The 20,818-nt window shown below is 42.4% G+C and overlaps 2 protein-coding genes across 6 annotated transcripts in view; both read left to right on the top strand.

The window, feature by feature from the left end:
• KIF13A (kinesin family member 13A) overlaps positions 1–20,818 on the top strand; it is a 220,376-nt gene that overhangs the window by 31,829 nt on the left and 167,729 nt on the right. The gene's annotated exons all lie outside the window — the stretch shown is intronic.
• On the top strand, positions 6,629–11,124 carry LOC141264121 (zinc finger protein 862-like). Its single transcript, XM_073676435.1, has 2 exons — positions 6,629–8,360; positions 9,676–11,124. The coding sequence occupies exons 1-2, from the start codon at positions 8,029–8,031 to the stop codon at positions 10,949–10,951; spliced, it is 1,608 nt and encodes a 535-aa protein (XP_073532536.1). The 5' UTR covers positions 6,629–8,028; the 3' UTR covers positions 10,952–11,124.

The following is a 20,818-nucleotide window of genomic DNA, read 5'->3' as shown; positions in this document are numbered from 1 at the left end:
GGGTTACATAGCAAAAACGTGCCGACAGATTCCCTTTAAGGCGCATCTACACTGGCTGATAATCCTTCAGATTGTAATGTCAATGTTAACAATCCATCATTCACAATAATTCAGTAATGCGACTGATCGTTCATTGTGCATGAAATTGTTTGTCAGTGAAAAAATTCTTGTGCAACTATCGAAAATTGTGTAACATTAATGGACCTTGTTCCACGATTAGACCGGCAGAAAAAGGAGTGGAAATACGAATCCTAAATGGGTACGGCTTCCAGTGATTGGTCCATCGTGTTCCGAGGCGACAGTTCAGTTGGAGCATTGTAACGAGTGCTTCTTTGTGTTTATATTGGAAATCAGTATTTATTATTATTATTAACACTGCTGTTCATATAAAACCATGAAATTGATTATCAAACTTTTTGTCACCAATTTGCTTACATTTTCTTTGTACAAAATCCACAGAAAAGTTTGTGCAATAGTTTATAAATTCATGTAGTTGAATAGAATCACTATGGGATTGGAACGTTGGAGACCTGCACTTCAGATTACTTGTCTGTAGGAGCAAAGTGCACGATGTTCGAAGTAACGATCGCTATTCAACCATTTCACTCCCGATTCTAATCCTATGTAAACACTTGTCTGACATTGTTTGCAGGTCATGAGTTATGATCGCATCGTTTAAACTGTTTCTGCTCGTGTAAATGATCCCTTACTGCACCATGTGAATACATCCTTGTGTGTACACGATTGCAGTATCTGATTCTTGACAAATGTGCCTTTACATTGTCTTCAGTACATTTTTAACGCCTTTTGAGACTGCCTGTTTTAATGGAAAAGTTTATACTTTGCAAGAATATATGTATATGTTTTTAGGATTTGTAGTGAACCTTCTAATTGTGGTTTCTTGATGACATGGTTATTGCTTTAGATGCTTCCAGCTATTGAGCCTTCTTGGTTGCTAATTTCTAAAGGCTCTGGATGAGAAAATTATCTTTCCCACCCTCCCCCAACATTTAAAAGGCTGTTCTCAGACTTCACAGCAAATGCTGTATGTGTATTTGATGTTCATTGTTAACATCGAGACAGTATGGCTGGAGAGTCAGATTGTTTTACCAAAGACTTCTGCCATCATCACATGTCGGAGTTCGCTGACAAGCTGCCCATTTTCGGACTAGGTTTTAGAGGAGGAAAATAGAAAAAAAAATGTAAGCAAAAAATGTGGTCATGATGCACTATTAAGGGGGAGGGGATCTGCTGCTAACACTGTTATAGGGGTAATGTCCCCCAATTCTGTTAATATTCTCCATCCTGGTATATATGGCCCCCTCCTTCCTGTTATATGTGGCCCTCATCCCCATGCTGATATGCATGGCACCCCAATCCCCCATCCTGGTATGCATGGCACCCCAATCCCCCATCCTGGTATGCATGGCACCCCAATCCCCCATCCTGGTATGCATGGCACCCCAATCCCCCATCCTGGTATGCATAGCACCCCAATCCCCGATCATTATATGCATGGCACCCCCTGATCCCCTCATCCTGGTATGCAAGGCACCCCTCATCCTGGTTTACATGTCACCCCCTGATCCCCATCACACTGCACACAAAAAACCAAACAATTATACTCCCCCCTCCTCTCTGCTCCAGCGCTGCTTCCTGCTCTGCTGCCGACACTGATCTCACTGTGTGAGCCTTGCATGGCGTCACTGCCATGCGCCCTCACACTGTGAGATCAGCTGCCGGAATAGTCACTGCTCCCCACGCCGGGACTATGGACGTGGAGAGAATTGACCGTTCACTTTCTTTAATAGCGCGCACATTGTACCTGCAGCGCGACTCCTGTAGCCGCCGGCAGTCTCGTGTGCCCGCTATTAAAGAGCATGAATATTCACTACTCATCACGCCCTTGGGAGTGGGTTGTAGTGAATATTCGTGGTCTTTAATAGCGGGCACACATGACAGCTGAGCCGCTGCAGGAGCCGCTCTGCTGGTACCGTATGCGCGTTATTAAGGAAAATTAATATTCACTCTGGGCATGGAGAGCAGTGAATATTCATTTTCTTTAGCAGCGGGAAACAGTGCAGGCTGCAGCTGCCGGCTACTGCCTCCTCTGCCACTGGCGCTCCCCCCACAACACCAACAGCATATTTATTAAAAATATATATATATATATATATATATATATATATATATATATATATATATAGTACAGACCAAAAGTTTGGACACACCTTCTCATTTAAAGATTTTTCAGTATTTTCATGACTATGAAAATTGTACATTCGCACTGAAGGCATCAAAACTATGAATTAACACATGTGGAATTATATACTTAACAAAAAAGTGTGAAACAACTGAAAATATGTCTTATATTCTAGGTTCTTCAAAGTAGCCACCTTTTGCTTTGATGACTTCTTTGCACACTCTTGGCATTCTCTTGATGAGCTCTATTGGCAGTATCACCATATTTTGTATATATTTTAATCATTGTTACAATTTTATCATTCTGTGTGTGGTGCGTGCTCTCTCTTTGCCACCACCTACCCACATGTATCTCTAATAAAGGTATTTTATGTATTCAGATTATTCCACGTTCTGGACAATATATTCAGATTTTGTTTATGTTGGTTTGCCTATCTTTGGTAGAATTGCAGTAGATAGCTGAAGGATGACCCAAACCATCGCTCAGCCAACAGCTAAAGGGTCTGGGGGCTTTAGTCTTGCTCCCCTCATGTTAAGAGTCTTTATGGAAAGTATATGAAGAGAGTATCTTCCATCACACTATGTAGGCATACCTTGGTATATGCCAGTAATAGGCTACTTTTTTGCAATAAGAACATATACCAGCTTGAGTGAGGTCAAAAAGATACTTTTTTTTACATACACTACTCACAAAAAGTTAAGGATATTTTGGTTTTCGGGTGAAATTTATGGAAAACGTAAAAAGTTCACGCTACAGAGATATTTTATCATGAAAGTAGGGCATTTAAGTAGAAGCATGCAATGGTGATTTCCTCATCTCAAACAATTTATTGAAACAAAAGCCAAGAACAGTGGTTTCTATATCCCCCCCCCAAAAAAAATAACAATGTCTCAATAACTTGTCATGTGGCCTTGAGCATCAATTACAGCTTGACAATAATGTCTCATGCTGTTATTGTCTGCTGAGGCATGGCATCCCACTCTTCTTGAAGGATGGCCCTCAGGTCATTGAGGTTGTGGGGTACAGATTTATGAGCCTCTACACAGCTTTTTTCTATGGGATTCTGGCCTGGAGAAAGTTCAGGCCACTCCACTTGAGGTACCCCAGTCTCCAGCAGCCGTTCCCTAATGATGCAACCTCCGGTGAGTTGGAGCATTGTCATCCATGAAGAGGAAATTAGGCCTGTGTTGTTCATGCAAAGGCACAATGACTGGATTAATTATGAATGTTCATGTAGTAGGGGCTTGTCACTGTACCAGTCACAAAGTGTAAGGCAGTTCTATATTGACTACACACAACTGCCAACACTATAACACCACCACGAAAGGCTCGTCTGATGACAACAGTGGATGATGCATAGCATTCTCCTTGACGTCTCCAACATTGTTGGTGGCCATCATTTCTGCTCAGCGTGAATCGACTTTCATCAGTGAACAGCACTGAGGCCCACTGGTCCGTCGTCCAGCGTAGATGCTCCCTGGACCATGTAAGATAATGACGCCTGTGCCTGGTGGTGTGGCCTGGTAACCTTGCAGGTCTTCTAGCACACGGACCACGCTGATGTAAACTGTTTTGAATGGTCTGATGTGACATTTGGGTGCAGTTCACCTCCCTTAAATGTGCTTGGAGTTATATGGCATTCATCATTGGGTTCCGAAGGGCATTGTTCACAATGAAGCGGTCATCAGTGTGGGATGTGACCAAAGGACGTCCACTTCTCTGCCTTTCTGTGAATCTTCCAGTCTCTCTGTATCTCTGTTGCAACCTGCTGATGACACTGTGACCCTCTAAGCTCAGTGGCCACTTCCTTCTGAGAACCTCCTGCTTGAAGCCTCGCAATGGTGAGGTACTGCTGATCAATTGTTAGGTGTCATCTTAGTCTCATGATTTCAAAATGTGAACAGTATATGATGAGGAGGACTGTTTAATACCAATTCTAATTGAACCCTGAATTTTTTTGGGGCGATTCATGAATCAAACACTTGTTGTGAATTTTGCCCTTAAGCTCCTTGTTAGAGAACCAGCAAGTTTTGCAAAATGTACTGAAACATTGAATAGTAGGACATGTGCATTCAAAGGTTTAGAGACGGTCACATTAAGTTCACCTGAAAAGGTTAGTGTGCATTTTAGGTTCATCCTGAAATTTCACCCGAAAGCCAAATATCTCTAACTCTTTGTGAGTAGTGTATGTTGGGTGCGTGGAACTCTATGGATACATTTACCATTAAAAAAGGGAACTTTTTTCCAGCATTTACGCGTACAGACTCCAGACGTTTTGTGAACGTAGACTTAATTTGGGTCTAGGAACTGATGTCCTTTGGCTTCATTTGAATCACATTTGGGATCTTTGTTTGGCGTGAACACTGGGAAAGCTCCTGACATACATGCTGACCATATACATGGGTACATTCTCCTGACAGAGGCCAAAAGATTGTCCTGTTCATCTGTCTGGTTGGTGTATGCTAGCATACTGAAAATAAGAGGTATGAGTGATGAACTCCATTACATGTCATCAGTCGGAGGCATTGGTTATATGCATCCCATTGGATCCAGATCGTAAGCATTATGTGAATGAAGTTTTATGGTGTCCAAGCCATTCCTGTGGGTCCTGAAAAGATGTAGATATATATAAAATATAAAGTACATTTTAGTTATATTATTTTGTGCACTTTATATAAACTGTTTTTGTTCCTTGCCTAATTTGGGAATTACTCTTCCACTTCTTTAATTGTGTTATATGCTTACAATTTTGTAAACTGAAGGAATTATAGAAACTACTCTTCTTCTTTGTAGTGAGATTGTAATATAGTGGTGCTGTGTATTAATGATACTGAATGTGATGTGTTAATGTATATCCAGGGGTATTCCTTACACAAAGTTCATTGTGCACATGATTTAATGATGTGGGTGTCACCGGATTTGTGTAATCCTCCTAACCTTTCAAGTAGTATGAGATGACATTTTGCGCATGTACATGCATGTTTTATACACACAAAACAGGGCTGTTTGTTCCGTCTTTTGAACAATACTTAAGGGAAAAGATTCCATAAATAATCAGGGAAAATGAGATGTGGAAATATTGGTTGGCGGATTTTATAAACCCTAATGCAGAAGCAATGCTGCTTGCCCCCATTCCTGGATCACCTGTTACTAAGTACAATGTTGGGAAATATGTTCAGCAGCTGTGTGTTGGTCGCATATGCTAGATACCAAGCCAACTGCAAACTTCTTTCATTCGGTCTACTGAACATTTGAACCGCTGCCAAATTTGACCTCTTATGTGACTACCCAATTTAAAGGGAAACAGTCAGCAGGATTTCATCCCCTCTCCCCAAAAAAACTATTTATATGCACATGTAGCTCTTTCAACGACCAGTCCAGTAACAACAGTTCCTTGCTCCCTTACTGAAAAATCAGTGTTTGAATTGATATGCAAACGAGACTGAAGAACTATTTTTGTAGATCTGAAGTCTGTCACTCAGGCTCTATTCCCCACCCATTGCCACCTTCCCCTGCGTGATTGACCACCTCTATGCTGTGTGACATCAGACAAACCAGCAAGAAAAGGTGGTGCTGGGTTGTGTATAGAGTTGGAGTGACGGAGGCTTTAAATCTTCAGACTCATTTGCATATGAATTCAAACTCTGATTTCTCAGTAATGGAGGAGGAATGGACTGGCTTTGTAAAGATATTGCTGAACTTGTCTTTGAAGGAACTATATGCACATATAAATAGTTTGGGTGGTGAAATCCTGATGACAGAGTCCCTTTAACAGTTTTATAAGGAAGAAGCGCAGGTAGTAGTCACACCTGATTCCTGAGGGGTCCAAGTCCCCTTTTTATATACCACATAAGAAGCATTATAAATGGCACACGTAACAGATTTTGCATTGGGGCCAAGGAACTTTAAGATAAAGGTGTTTTCCAAGATTGTGTGTTTTTTTTTTTTTTTCCTTTCTTAAGTGATGAGGCTCGCCAAGGTTAAAAATAACAAACTGAACTTCACTGCTGCTACAGTATAGACTCTATTGCAGTAATGGCATCACAATGTCAGTGTGCGTGACAGAGGCAGCCAATCACTGGGTCAAGGTAGTCATGCTTATGGGGACATTAATAATCACTTTAAAGACATTGATTTTTAATGGCTGCAAGATTTTGCAGGTAAAATTGTTGATTATCTGCAAGATTATGGGGCCGTTCATAATTAATATTCATTACGATAATTTAACTTATTGTGGATGTCAACAGCCTTTTTTATTGAAATGCTCATTAGTGAATAGTATAAAGATTTGTGGGACTTGACCTAGGGAAAATATATATCAGGGCTTGACAAACCCAGGCGCCTGGTCGCCAGTGGCACCTAGAAAATGTTGTCTGGCGCCTAGAAAATGTTGCCTGGTGCTTGAGGAGTTGAGAAAAAAAAAAAATACTCTCAATCCAATCCCACCTCCTGCACGGAGTCATCCAATCGGAGGAAGCAGGGACAGTATCGCTCAGGCCGCCTTCTCCACTTTGCTCCGCCCCCCTTATGCTCCGGGACTGGACAGGGAGAGTTGGGTTACGGGGGAAGGATCGCTGTGGCCGGGGGCCCGTTCTCATCTCCCGCTACCTGTGTAAGTACATACAAAGGCCGTGCTCCCCGGGGAGACGCCGTGTGTGAGGGGGTCTATATGTACAGTTTGTCAACAAAAAAACGGAACAGGCATTTTTTTAAAAAAATTAGTTTCTTTGATTTTTCTGAGAAAAAAACTGAGAATATAAAAAATTTATAAATGTAATGACATCTATTTATTTTTTTTAAAAAAAGCAATTTTTAAAGCATTCGTAAAAATTTAAAAAAAAATGTCAAGAAAAAAACGGAACAACAATTTATCTTTACTTTTCCCTCCAAAAAACATTTAAGGTGAGTATGTTGTTTCATTGATTTAGAAAAGTGTTGTTCCTACAAAAAAGGATTTGAAACTTCTTATGGTTAGAAAATAAAATATATGGATAATAAGGCAGATTGATTTTTAATCTTCTCTAGAAGTGCTGAGAGACCCTATCCTGCTGGACCACCACTGAATGGAGTTTCCTACATTGCTAAATCTTTTTGTAAGTAGGGTATAGCAGTATATACACAGTATATGCTGTAATTATATGGTTACTATATGGCAGTATATTCACAGTGTATCCCATTATTATATGGGTACTATATGGCGGACTGCGGAGTGCTGCTGGAAGAACAAAGTCGGGTGCCGCCGGGAGAACGAAGCCGGAGTACTGCCTCGTCCACTCGGACAAAGAAGGGTAAAGAGATCATGTGTAAGTTATAATTGGCATAGCAGAGCAAAGTGCACATTTTTTTTTCTTTTCTGGGTTCAGGAAAAAAATGAAGCGCAGAGCAACAGAGAGAATACCAGAAAATGAAAAGCAACTGAAAATGACACCGTTCTTTACAAAGACCTCTCTTGAAAGCGCAGTGCAACAGGTAGAAAGTGCCGGGCAACAGGTAACTGAAGAAACAAGAGTTGACCCACCAGCAGAGGAGTCCCCATCAACAAGCCGTTGTCAAACTGCTGGACCCAGGAGATTTAGGCAAGAGTGGTGTAAAGAACTCGCATGGCTTAAATTTGACCATACAACTGGTATAGCTATATGCGAGATTTGTGCTTCCTTCCCTGGCATTGCTGACCAAGCATCTAGGATCGTAAAAGGATTTTCAGGACCCTTTAAACTTGAAACCTTCAAAAAGCAGCAAAGTCTCTCCAGCATCTAAATTGTGTGGAGGCTAAACATGCAGCGTTGGCTCCAGAAGCTACTCCATTGGCTGCTTGTATAAGGAAAATGGATGAAGACATTTTTAAACATATGACCATTCTATTTAATGTGGCCTATTATATTGCCAAAAACAACAGACCTTTCACAGATTTTGAAGGGTTGCTAGAGTTGACGGAGAAATTAGGGAGTGCTGTGCGACAGGAATATGCAAACGATAAAAGATGCAAAGAATTCATTTCCCATATTGCAGAAATAATCAGGAAAAACCTAATCAGTGAGCTCAAAGAGGCAAAATATGTCAGCTTGATGCTAGATGGCTCAACTGACAAAGCAGGGGTTGAACAACTGATTCTGTATGTCAGGTACATCAAGGACAACAGGGTCAAAGAAGTATTTCTGTAGCGCCGGCGTCCCTGCCCTCTGCTAGGCAGGGACGCTGTTCCCCTCACCTCCCTGCTCCGTGCCCGGCGTCCTCCTCCCGCTCTGCTGGCAGCGCGCGCTCCTTCCCGGCCACTGTGCTTAGGGTGCGCGCGCGCTCTCCCTCCCTCTTAAAGGGGCCGCGCGCGCCGTCCTAAGGAGTCCCCGGCCAATGGCCGGAGGACTTCACCATATATAAGGCACCTCCTCCAAAATGGAGGTGCCCGAGCAATGTTGTTGCACTGTTCACTACTCTGCTTCAGCCCTCAGGTCCCGTTGCCAGATTCCTGCCAGCTTGCTGTCTTATTCCTGCCTAATATTCTGCTACCTGCCTGCTAGCCAGAGGTCCGACGGTCTGCCTTACTACTCCTGTCAGTCTGTCTAAGGACCAGCTTGCCCGCTCACCTGGGAGCGCACATCAACTACCTGCCTGCTTGCCTGAGGTCCGACGGTCTGCCTTCCAACTCTTGTCAGTCTGTCTATGGACCAGCTTGCCCACTCACCTGGGAGCGCACATCTGCTACCTGCCTGCTAGCCTACCTGGAGGCTCTGCCGTCACGTGCTGTGACCACCTGCCTGTCCAGTGACTCCTGCCCGCTCACCTGGGAGCGCTCATCTGCTGCCTGTCTGCTAGCCTACCTGGAGGCTCTGCCGTCACGTGCTGTGACCACCCGCCTGTCCAGAGACTTCTGCCCGCTCACCTGGGAGCGCTCATCTGCCGCCTGTCTGTTGGTCTTCCTGGAGGCTCCGCCGTCACATGCTGTGACCACCCGTTTATCCAGAGACTCCCGCCTGCTCACCTGGGAGCTCACGTCTACCATCAGCCGCCACAGGTCGTACCAACCCTTTACCCAGAGACTGCCCCGGTCACTTGCCGTGACCATCTGCCCGTTCACCCAGAGACTGCCCCGGTCACTTGCCGTGACCATCTGCCCGTTCACCCAGAGACTGCCCCGGTCACTTGCCGTGACCATCTGCCCGTTCACCCAGAGACTGCCCCGGTCACTTGCCGTGACCATCTGCCCGTTCATCCAGAGACTGCCCCGGTCACTTGCCGTGACCTCCTGCCCGTTCTTCTAGAGACTGTCCCGGTCACCTGCTGTGACTGCCTGCCTGGTCGCCACCCGCTCCCTTACAAGGACCGCCCCCTTGTATAGTAGCTCAGAGGTTCCGCCTCCCAGACCCGTTACAATTTCTTTCTGTTTCTCCTCTTGAAATGGCTACTGCAGATGGATATTTAGAAGCGCTCACAGAAGAACTTAGAACACTTGGTCTTGTAGGCTGGCTTTCTTCAAGTCACTTGATTGCCATTGGTACAGATGGTGCTGCCAGCATGATTGAGACCGAAAATGGCTTGGTGCAGAAAATACGCCAAAACATCAGTCATTTAATTGGCATTCACTGTGTTGCACACCGATTGAACTTAAGTGTATTAAGTTCAGTAAAACAAGCTAAATTAATTGATGATTTTGACTCTATTTTAAAGAAACTCTACCAATTTTATCAATACTCACCTAAGAGAATGCGACAGCTGAAGCAAGTAGCAGAAAACCTGCAGCTTACAATTCTGAAATTCCAATACTTGCATAATGTCAGATGGGTAGCAAGCAAAGTCGGTGCTCTGTCTGCACTTGTCAAAGACTGGAAATGCGTGACAATCCACCTAGAAAGTGTGGCTGCGGAAAAAGACAGTGCCTCTGCAGCTGCCCATGGTTTACTGAGAAAGCTCACAGATTTTAAATTTGTTCACATGCTCCATTTTCTACTGGACTATCTGGAAATTCTTAAAAACTTGTCACTTATATTTCAAAGGGAAGAGCTTTTTTTAAGCACAATTGAGTTGCATGTGAAAAGCACAATTTCAACAATCAATTCACTTCGAGATGCACCAAAACAACATGAGGCCAGATTTGTCTCAGGAACATCTCTTCAAGGACTGTTTCAAAATGTACAGCTACATGGACTGAGCAACACTGTAGCTGCATCAATTCAGCAGGAAAAAGCTAATTTAATTAATCATGCAGTTAAATACTTGACAGTGCGATTTCTAAGTGATATAAATATTGAAAGATCCACCGCAGTGTTTGACACCTTTGCCTGGCCAGCAGGAACAACATTGCAAGACTACGGTGTGGTTGAGATTACTGCATTGGCTCATCATTTTCGTAAACGGCTATCTCCACCTGAAAGTGATGACCAATGCATTCACTCACTCCTCAATGAGTGGTATGAGTTTAAGGTCCTTGGAAAAGGAAAGAAACTGTGTGAGCTTCTGGATTTGGCACTCTCCAACACCGAGAGATTTCCAGTTCTGGGAAACCTGTTGTCGATTGTGGCGGTGCTCCCTGTCTCAACCTCATGTTGTGAAAGAGGATTTAGTTTGATGAACATGGTCAAAAATCAATTCAGATCAAGGATGCAAGAAGAAAGTTTAAGTGACTTGTTTATGATCACCATGAATGGGCCATCTGTGAAGGCGTTTGATCCTGCCAAGGCTGTGGACCACTGGTACTTCAGCTCTAAAATCACAAGGCATGTTCATGGCCACAAAAAGCAAAGTGAAAAACACTAGAATGTTGCCTAAAATCTAAAATATCAAAATATAATATTTATTATCTTTAAAAGTAAAATGTTGTTTATAACGTTTGTAATGTTTTTTTTGTTAAATTAAAAACCAAGTTTGCTTAAAAAAAATTCTGGCTCCTAAATTTTTTGGCTGGCTCCTAGATTCTGAACAACTTTGTCGACCCCTGTATATATTATTGTACCGTGTTAGCCAGTAGATAGAAAAATATTTAGATTTGAGAGTCCTCAGTGGTTGATACCTTTTAATGGCTAACTGAAAAGATGGCAACAAATTGCAAGCTTTCGAGACTACTCGGGTCTCTTCATCAGGCATAGTATAAGACAAAATCTGAAGAGTCACATATTTATACACAATAAGACACAAAAATAATGCAATAGGTAAGACAGGTGATGGAAAGCAGAGTTATTATGGAAGAGATTAGCAGTTCTGGCTACTTGACTAACACTTTTAGCTGGTGTGGCTCTCATTCAAACCACTATTTTTGGTTGACCAAGCCATGCCTTGTGTTTCTTTCCACTGTGCCCTGTTAGAATATCTTACCTAGGCTTCAGAAAACCTAGATCCAATACTTAAGGCCTAGCCAATCCTGCTATAGACAGACCATTGCATTAGTAGTGAATGCTCCAGAATTTACTGTGATTTCAATAAGAACCAACGCAGATTCTTGAGATTCATCATTAGTTATGGTAGAAGGTTGTTGTTGCTGTACATACACATTGGCTACAGGAGATTTCCTGACTAAATTAACTGTGCTATCTGGATTTCCAAATCATGAATAAATGGATTAATTTATGACTTAATACAAGTCACTTCATTTACAGATGGTTTGATGGTAACCAGGGCTGTGGAGCCGGTATAAAACGGACCGACTCCAACTCCTTAAATATGTAATAAATTGGGTCCAGTAGTTCAATGCAGTTTGTGGGGAATATTTTTTCATAAGAATTTGGGAAAGTTATGAAATGTCCTATAAATGTCTGTCCTATTCCTGATCTAAGGGTCTAGACTTTTAGCTGAGATGAATCTGAGCTACAGTAAATTTATCACTTATACATGAGCCATGTATGAGGGAGTCAGTCTTGGAGTCGGAAGTCTAAGGTTTGGCTTACCGACTCCACAGCCCTGAGTAACTATTGGAACGTATCTTGTAGGAATCAGCAAATTGATCCGCAGAACCTTGGTCATCTCAGTAGCCCTTGACCACATCATGTCAGTAGTTGTTGACCTCCAGGCATGAACTGTTAAAACCACTTCCTACCAGACAGCATCCCGGCATCTCCTCGGATTAATAGGCTTGGTGTGATATCAAGTGTTCATCATGCTGCATGTATGACGTCACACGGGGCTTATAAATCGGAAGAGGCAATGAGGGATTCCTGCAGGTAGGAGGCGGTCATTCACAGGGATCCTCTCTTGGATTTCTGGCTTGGCTGCTGGGCTAGGTTCCTGGAAATCGCTTAGCTTATTTCTAATATCATATGATTAATTATTAGCGACTTGTATCCATTGATGACAAATGGGAGCCTATCAACACGGAATATCTATGTTCTATGATCTTGACTACTTTCTGTTATTTAATACCCGGATGACTTTTTACTGTGCTTCTTGCATTCATCTCGCTCTTCTGTTTGTTGCCTGTACACTGAGTAAATTTGGGTTTCATGCAGGTGTTTTAAGTTTCACTGCTTTCTTTTTGGCGGCTGAAAGTTAACGACAACAATTGGTTCATGTTTGACTCAGCAAAGTTTTGGTTTTCTTGACTCGACAAGCTTTCTGGCAATCTGTTGTTCTTTGTCTGCTGTTCTTCATTTTCAAGGAATATAACACATGCAGCCTGACTCATGTGACATTCTGATGGTATAAAATACGGGCAACAGGTTACAGCAGGCTGAACAGATTAAGGCAATTATAATGTAAGCTTCCTGGGAAGTAAATTGGAAAAAATTCCATCTGTTTCAATATACGCCACCTGAAGACTTTCAGGAGACATGTAAGGGGATGAGGACAGATAGGTGTCTTACCAACTGTCACAGTTAATTAGATTTTCTTGTCGATTGCCTTTTTCATCTACGCTCTTATTTTCTCTATTTTATCTGTCCCAGTCTGTTTGGTTGGAATGGGGGCAGATGCCGAATTACATGTGACAATCTCTTTACTGCTCTGCAGAATATGTTAGTGCTATATAAATTAATAAAGAAGCCTTAAAACATTACCCTAATTTCAGCCTATATGTTTATTTTATAGTTTTAATTTAACCCCGCCAATACGACTTAAAACTAACCTGCGATTATAAGAGCCTCGCATCGTCTTACGTTTGACAATCCTGCAGCTGTCACCTGTACACTATAGCTGACAACTTGCTGCATCAGCCACGATCAGTGTTGGCACCGACCATGGCCGTTTTACCCCTTAAATACTGCTGGCAATAGTGACTACAGCATCTAGATGGTTAACAGAGTGTGGGGGCTCCCTCTTTAATCCCATCTGCACTCGGAGATCTTGAACGTGTGGTCCTGATCATTGCCATGGCAATTTATGGCCAAATAACGGCCTTAAAGTCTTCCAGCTATAAAAGTTATTGAATTCTGCAAATCATAGGATGGATAGACATGTTACTGATATGCAAAGGATGAAGTAATGGAAACAAAATTTTCAAAACCTCTCAACATATTTAGAATTCAGTAGAGCACCGTACACAGAAATGCACACACTTACACGCCTTGGCATGCTATCAATGAGGTTATGAATGGGTGTCTGAAGTACGTTCTGCCACTTTGAATGCACTTCGGCATGCATGATCATCAAGATCTGCTGCTGGCAGTTCCTTTTACAATTGCCGACTGATGTCCCAAACGTGCTTGATGGGAAAAAGTCTGGAAACACTACTGGCCATGGTAGCACGTTTAGGCCACTCAGGGTGCTTGTAGTAGCACACGCAACATGCAACCTGCCATTATGTTAGGAAACGGCTCCTGGGACACTTTGAAGAAATGGTCATACTGATTTCTTGACCAATTCAATGTAATGCTGAGTTCTTATAGTATCTGGAATGAAGACTAGAGTGGTCGGCTCCCTTTTATTATGCCACCCCCACATCATAATCCAAGGAGTGGTGTGAGGTTCCCTTGTGATGGCCTCTTTATTGACCTCACACCACCACCCTCAAAGGCTATCATTGTGCAGAGAAAGAAAGTAATGGAGGGTTGAATGGAAGTGTATCCTCTTTAGCGATGAGTGCCACTTTTGTCTTTGATGCAATAATAGCTGGAGATTAGTTTGGAGACCATGTGGGCAATGCTGTTAAGAGGCCTTCAAGGGAATGTCACACTGTTCCCAGGATTATGGTGTTGGGTGGAATAATATACGGTACCCGGACTCCTCTAGTCTTCATTCCAGGTACACTAACAGCTCGGCATTACATTAATTTGATCGTAGAACCAGTGGTTCGGCAATTTCTACAGCGTGTTCCAGGAGCCATTTTTCAAAATTATGTCAGGCCGCATGTTGCTCGTGCCACTGAGAGCAGCCGAAGTAGACTAAACGTGCAAATTACGTACAGAAGGGAAAGTGTGCTGAAATAAAAAAAGGTTCCAGAGTGAGTAAAATAAACCACAAAATAAAGGATTACTTACCTACTGTTAGAGAATATGCCGCGTACTTCCTAAAAAGAAACAGAAGATAGGCGCACGGTAAAGAACAAACCACAGAGATAAACTCTAGCTGGTATTTCACTGACTGGCTTAAACTACAGCAGTATGGATGGACATCCAAATGAGACTATCACCTGCAGGAAATGCCAGCTGGGGAAAGTATATAAAACCGCACCCGAAAGGTGATAGGGCCGACAAATGACTAAATGAAAACACCTGTTACCCAAAAAATGACAGAAGCAAAGATAACAGAAACTAAACACGTGGAAAAAAGGTGTATCTGATGTGGCTCTTCGGACAGAGAAGCTGACCACAAAGCACAGGCTCAAGGATTCGAACCTAGAGACATGACACATGGCCTGTAGTGTCTCCAGACTTGTCTCCCATCTAGAACATCTGGGACATCATTGGTCGGTAATTGTAAAGGGTGCTGCTAGCAGAGGATCTTGATTATTTGCATGCCCAAGTGCATTCAGCATGGCAGAACATTCCTCAGACAACCATTAGTAAGCTCATTACAAGCATGCTAAGGTGTAGAAGTGCGTGTATTTCTGCGCTTGATCCAGATACCCTATACTGAATAAATCGAGATGTCTTGAAAATTTTGTTTTCATTTTTTTATCATATGCATATTATTACTTGTCTATTGATCTTGTGATTTTCAGAATTTCACAAATTTCCTTCTTGGTGTACCAATTTCAACATTGAGGAGTGTAATATACCTGCAGATACATGCCCCTGAAATATACTGTCCAAACCTCCGACCACAATATAATTGGCTGCTAGCAAACTGTGAACTTACCACTTGTATGTTACCTGTTTAGCATTTATAACCCATATTTCTGACCTTAGTGCCAATCTAAGTACATAAAATTTTAAAGGGGTGTTACGTCTTCAAATGTGCAAATCCTCTCTGGAAACATCTCATCCAATGTTAGCTTTGCTTCCACAAATGTCTGACACAGGGCCGGGAAAGTATTTTCTTCTATGTTGAAAGAAAATCTAGAAATTTCTGACTCTACTTCTCATCTCTTATTTGATAGCATCTTAGTGATTTCGGTACTTTATAAAGCCATATTTGCTATTTGATGTAGCAATCGGCAGTGGCCTATGTATATGGACTCCTTACTATTTGTATGTCTACATGACACTATGACATTACAGAAGATTGTTATAAGATGATTTTCTCCAAAGTTAGGTTTACGGCACACAACATTTATTGAATCGGTTCAACATTTCTGCTGGGACTAGTAAGTTAAATGTTGCATCTGATGTAAAACCTTGCTGTCATTAACCATCACTTTGAAAACTACACAGATTTGTAGTAAAATCACTCGTAAACATTCATAAAACTATTTCTCATAATTTGATAAAGTCTTGTGAAGAGCTAGACGCTCTCGTAGGGAGACTTATAAGCTAGACCATATGCTGCATGGAAAAAAAGTGTGCAACACTGCAGAACAAATTAGGCTGTCCATCGTTTTGAGAGTACTAATGTGATGTCCATGTAATGTCTTCTGTAACTGCTCTCTGCTATAGCAGACTGTAACTGAAAATATCCTGATAGAGTATTAACTCCAAAGTTGCGTGGTTTCAAAACTTATTTTTGAGTTATTGAGTTTTGAGAGCTTCTATAGAGGACTTCTGACATTGCAGGATTTGGAACATTCATGGAATCCAACTTTTCCTTTGTGATATTGAAATAAGAGTATTGCTCTGGTCAGATGAGACCAGAGTAGTACTTTTTGGGTTAAATGCAAAACGCTAAGTGTGGCAGAAAGCTAACAGTGCACATCACCCTGAAAACACCATCCTTACTGTCAAACATGGTGGTGGCAGCATCATGTTGTGGGGTTTCTTTTCTTCAGCAGGGACAGGGAAGCTGGTCAGAGTTGATGGATGGAGCTAAATATAGGGCAATTTTTGAAGAAAACCTCTTAAAAGGCTGCAAAAGAGTTGAGATGGGGGCGTAGGGTCACCTTCCAGCAGGACAAAGACCCTAAAAATACTGCCAGAACTACACTGGAATGGCTTAGATCAAAGCATATTCATGTGTGTGAATGGCCCAGTCAGAGTCCAGACCTAAATCCCATTGAGAATCTGTGGCAAGACTTGGAAAATTGCTGTTCACAGACGCTCTCCATCCAATCTCACTAAGCTAGTTTGCAAAGAAGAATGGGAAAAAAATCTCAGCCTCTACATATGAAAAGCTGATAGAGGCATGCCCCAAAAGACTTGCAGCAGTAATTGCAGTGAAAAGTGGCCCTACAAAGTATTGACTTGTATTCAGGGGGGCAGAATACAAATGCATGTCACAATTTTGAGATTTATATTTTTAAAATTTTTTTAGAAAACCATGTGTCAATTCCTTTAAACTTCATAAATTCTTAGTGTTTGTATATCACATAAAATCCCAATAAAAACATTTTAAGTTTGTCGGTGTAACGTGAAAAAATGTGGAAAAAGTTCAGGAGGTATGAATACTTTTTCAAAGTGCTGAAAAAGGAGCTTTTAAATATGTGTTGGTTAACTTATGTTGTTGATCATTACTAGGGATGAGCGGACCCGTGGACGTTCGGGTTTGTCTGGTTCTACCGAACTTTAGTCCAAAGTTTGGTTCGGGTACCAGAACTGTAACCGAACTTGAACTTGAACCCAAAGCCCATAGAAATCAATGGGGATCCAAACTTTGGTGCTGCAAAATCTCTCTTCTCCCCAAACTGTAAAACAGACTTCTGGCAGAACTCCGTATTTGGAGTTCAGAACCGAAAACTAGCTCTCCGGTACGAACCCCTGAACTTTACAGTTCGAGTTCGCTCTTCTCTAATCATTACCATTAAAAGCAACTTGTCATTAGATTCATTATGCCCAAATTATACGGGCAGCGTGAATCAGAGCCAGGCTGGGCGATTACAGCCAGAGATATTTACTCTGCAACAGTCTGGCATTTCAACGAAAATACAGGCCTTTTCCTTGACAACTTTTTCTTATCTAAAGGTTCATGAAATGTGTCTTTTTACCAAATGTGACATTGTTTTGTGCATCTCATTCCTGCCTCTGCCTGAGGTAAGGTTTCTGGAGGCATTTTCAATTTTGCCCTTTTTTCGTGACTTTTTAAAGAATTTGCAAAACTGTTCAAAAGGTGAAAAACAGCATTTTTGATTTTGCGCCAAATTCATCAACTGTCTGCTCCATTTTCAAGAATTTGGTGCAAAAAAATGAGCATATACCATAAGACAAAAAAAAGCGAGCTGCATAGTTTGCTTTTCCCCGCACATCGGGCCCGTAGTTTGCTTCTCCCCGCACATCGGGCCCATAGTTTGCTTCTCCCCGCACATCGGGCCCATAGTTTGCTTCTCCCCGCACATCGGGCCCATAGTTTGCTTCTCCCCGCACATCGGGCCCATAGTTTGCTTCTCCCCGCACATCGGGTCCATAGTTTGCTTCTCCCCGCACATCGGGCCCATAGTTTGCTTCTCCCCGCACATCGGGCCCATAGTTTGCTTCTCTCCACATTGCTCTACATGATTGGACAGCTCTCTTCCTATGTACCTGCATGGGCACCTGCTGAAGCCAGCTGAAAGTGGGTCCGGACAAGTATCGTATATTCCTATGGTCCCTGGCCAGATCTTTAAACTATGCTTTTTCTGAAACACTGGATCGTTTCACAGAAGAACATACCTGGCCAATCATGCAACCAGGATCTGATTCATGCTGCTCGGACAGAATGAGCCAGGTGACTGGTTCCCTTTAAGGCTCACGAGTTATGTGAATTAAGATGAATCCATTTGGTTTGGAAAGGCAAGTTCTGGACATATATTTTGTGTGAATTGACCTCTTCCGTCTATCGTGCGGCAGCCTGCAGCTATGATGTTGAGTAGTTAACACGAATGCACCGCAAGTGAAAATCCTATGGGCTGCAATTAATAGAGGATACAAGGATAGGTATAGAGCACCACCCCTCCTTTGGAGTGGCAAGCACTGTGTCAGACTTCATGGGAACAAGTCTTTTTTCCACATGGGTTCATGCTTTGTTCCAATCTCGCAGTAGGCTTCAATGTGCCAGACTTATTCATGCCATTAAGGAAACAATTGCTTTCCTCTGATAATGGCTGTGTGACACAGCCCATCCACTGGTGTTTGTTTTGAAGGTAGGCCTCTATGGAAATGACAAAGATGTCTCTTCTATCTGACTAAGCACACAAAAATCTATTTGAATAACTATCATCCATCACATTAACCAGATAGATGCCTGTGTCCTTATACCAATGAAACTATACGGAGCATGACTTATTGTAATAAAGGAGAGAGAAGCGTTGGCAAGAAACCATCAGAACACTTAACTGTTACAATGTACATGCAAGAAAGTAAGTAAATACTTAGAGGTGCAACTAATGCGGCTTTCTTTTAGGGTATGTTCACACACATAGCTGATATGTGCCAGATTTGCTTGTGCAATGTCCACAGTGAATAGCAGTAGCAACAAAGTTAGAGGCAGTCTATCAGCCCAAACTCATAATATAAATTAGCATATAGCCTTGACGGAATATATACCCTATAAAATCATTCCTTTAGGTCTCATTCAGACATCTTCTTTTTTTTTTTTTTCGGAAAGCAAAAAAAAACGGTACTGGTGTCATTGGAGTTTTGGATCGCTGTGTCCGCAGTGTTTCATCTGTGTTTTTTACATATGGATAAATAAATGTTACAGTGCTTCTTCTATCCTTTGCAAAGTTAAAGGGGCTGTCCACTACTAAGACATAAAAATAAAAACACTTATACTCACCTCCCGTGCCGGCACTGTTCCAGCGGGGTCAGAACTCGCGTTCCTGGGGCGCACATGCGGTTGTTATGACACATGACCCCGGCCATTTTTTTCTTATTAAAGTACACTCTGCACCCCATCTTGACTGAAAAAAAACAGAAATGTAGACATTTTTGCAAATTTATTAAAAAAAGAAAAACTGAAATATCAGATGGTCATAAGCATTCAGACCCTTTGCTCAGTATTGAGTAGAAGCATCCTTTTGAGCTAGTACAGCCATGAGTCTTCTTGGGAATGATGCAACAAGTTTTTCACACCTGGATTTGGGGATCCTCTGCCATTCTTCCTTGCAGATCCTCTCCAGTTCCGTCAGGTTTGTTGGTGAACGTTGGTGGACAGCCATTTTCAGGTCTCTCCAGAGATGCTCAATTGGGTTTAGGTCAGGGCTCTGGCTGAGCCAGTCAAGAATGGTCACAGTTCTGAAGACACGCCTTTGTTATTTTAGCTGTGTGCTTAGGGTCATTGTCCTGTTGGAAGGTGAACCTTCGGCCAAGTCTGAGGTCCAGAGCACTCTGGAAGAGGTTTTCATCCAGGATATCTCTATACTTGGCCGCATTCATGTTTCCTTCAATTGCAACCAGTCGTCCTGTCCTTGCAGCTGAAAAACACTCCCATAGCATGATGCTGCCACCACCATGTTTCACTGTTGGGATTGTATTGGGCAGGTGATGAGCAGTGCCTGGTTTTCTACACACATAACGCTTAGAATTATCACTGAAAAGTTCTATCTTCGTTTCATCAGACCAGAAAATCTTATTTCTCATAGTCTTGGAGTCCTTCATGTTTGAGCTAACTCTATGCGGGCTTTCATATGTCTTGCACTGAGGAGAGGCTTCCATCGGGCCACTCTGCTATAAAGGCCCGACTGGTGGAGGGCTGCAGTGATAGTTGACTTTGTGGAACTTTCTCCCATCTCCCTACTGCATCTCTGGAGCTCTGCCACAATGATCTTGGGGTTCTTCTTTACCTCTCTCACCAAGGCTCTTCTCCCACGATTGCTCAGTTTGGCTGGACGGCCAGGTCTAGGAAGACTTCTGGTGGTCCCAAACTTCTTCCATTTAAGGATTATGGAGGCCACTGTGCTCTTAGGAACCTTGAGTACTGCAGAAATTCTTTTGTAACCTTGGCCAGATCTGTGCCTTGCCACTATCCTGTCTCTGAGCTCCTTGGGCAGTTCCTTTTGAGCTCATGATTCTCATTTGTTCTGACATGCACTGTGAGCTGTGAGGTCTTATATAAACAGGTGTGTGCCTTTCCAAATCAAGTCCTATCCGTTTAACTAAACACAGCTGGACTCCAATGAAGGAGTAGAACCATCTCAAGGAGGATCACAAGGAAATGGACAGCATGTGACCTAAATATGAGTGTCTGAGCAAA

Source organism: Phyllobates terribilis, unplaced genomic scaffold (genome assembly GCF_046119375.1).
Source record: "Phyllobates terribilis strain yellow unplaced genomic scaffold, ASM4611937v1 Scaffold_4__5_contigs__length_816908805, whole genome shotgun sequence".
Classification (NCBI taxonomy): Eukaryota; Metazoa; Chordata; class Amphibia; order Anura; family Dendrobatidae; genus Phyllobates; species Phyllobates terribilis.
Note: the sequence above shows the minus strand (reverse complement) of the source record. Positions and strands in the feature narration are given on the sequence as shown.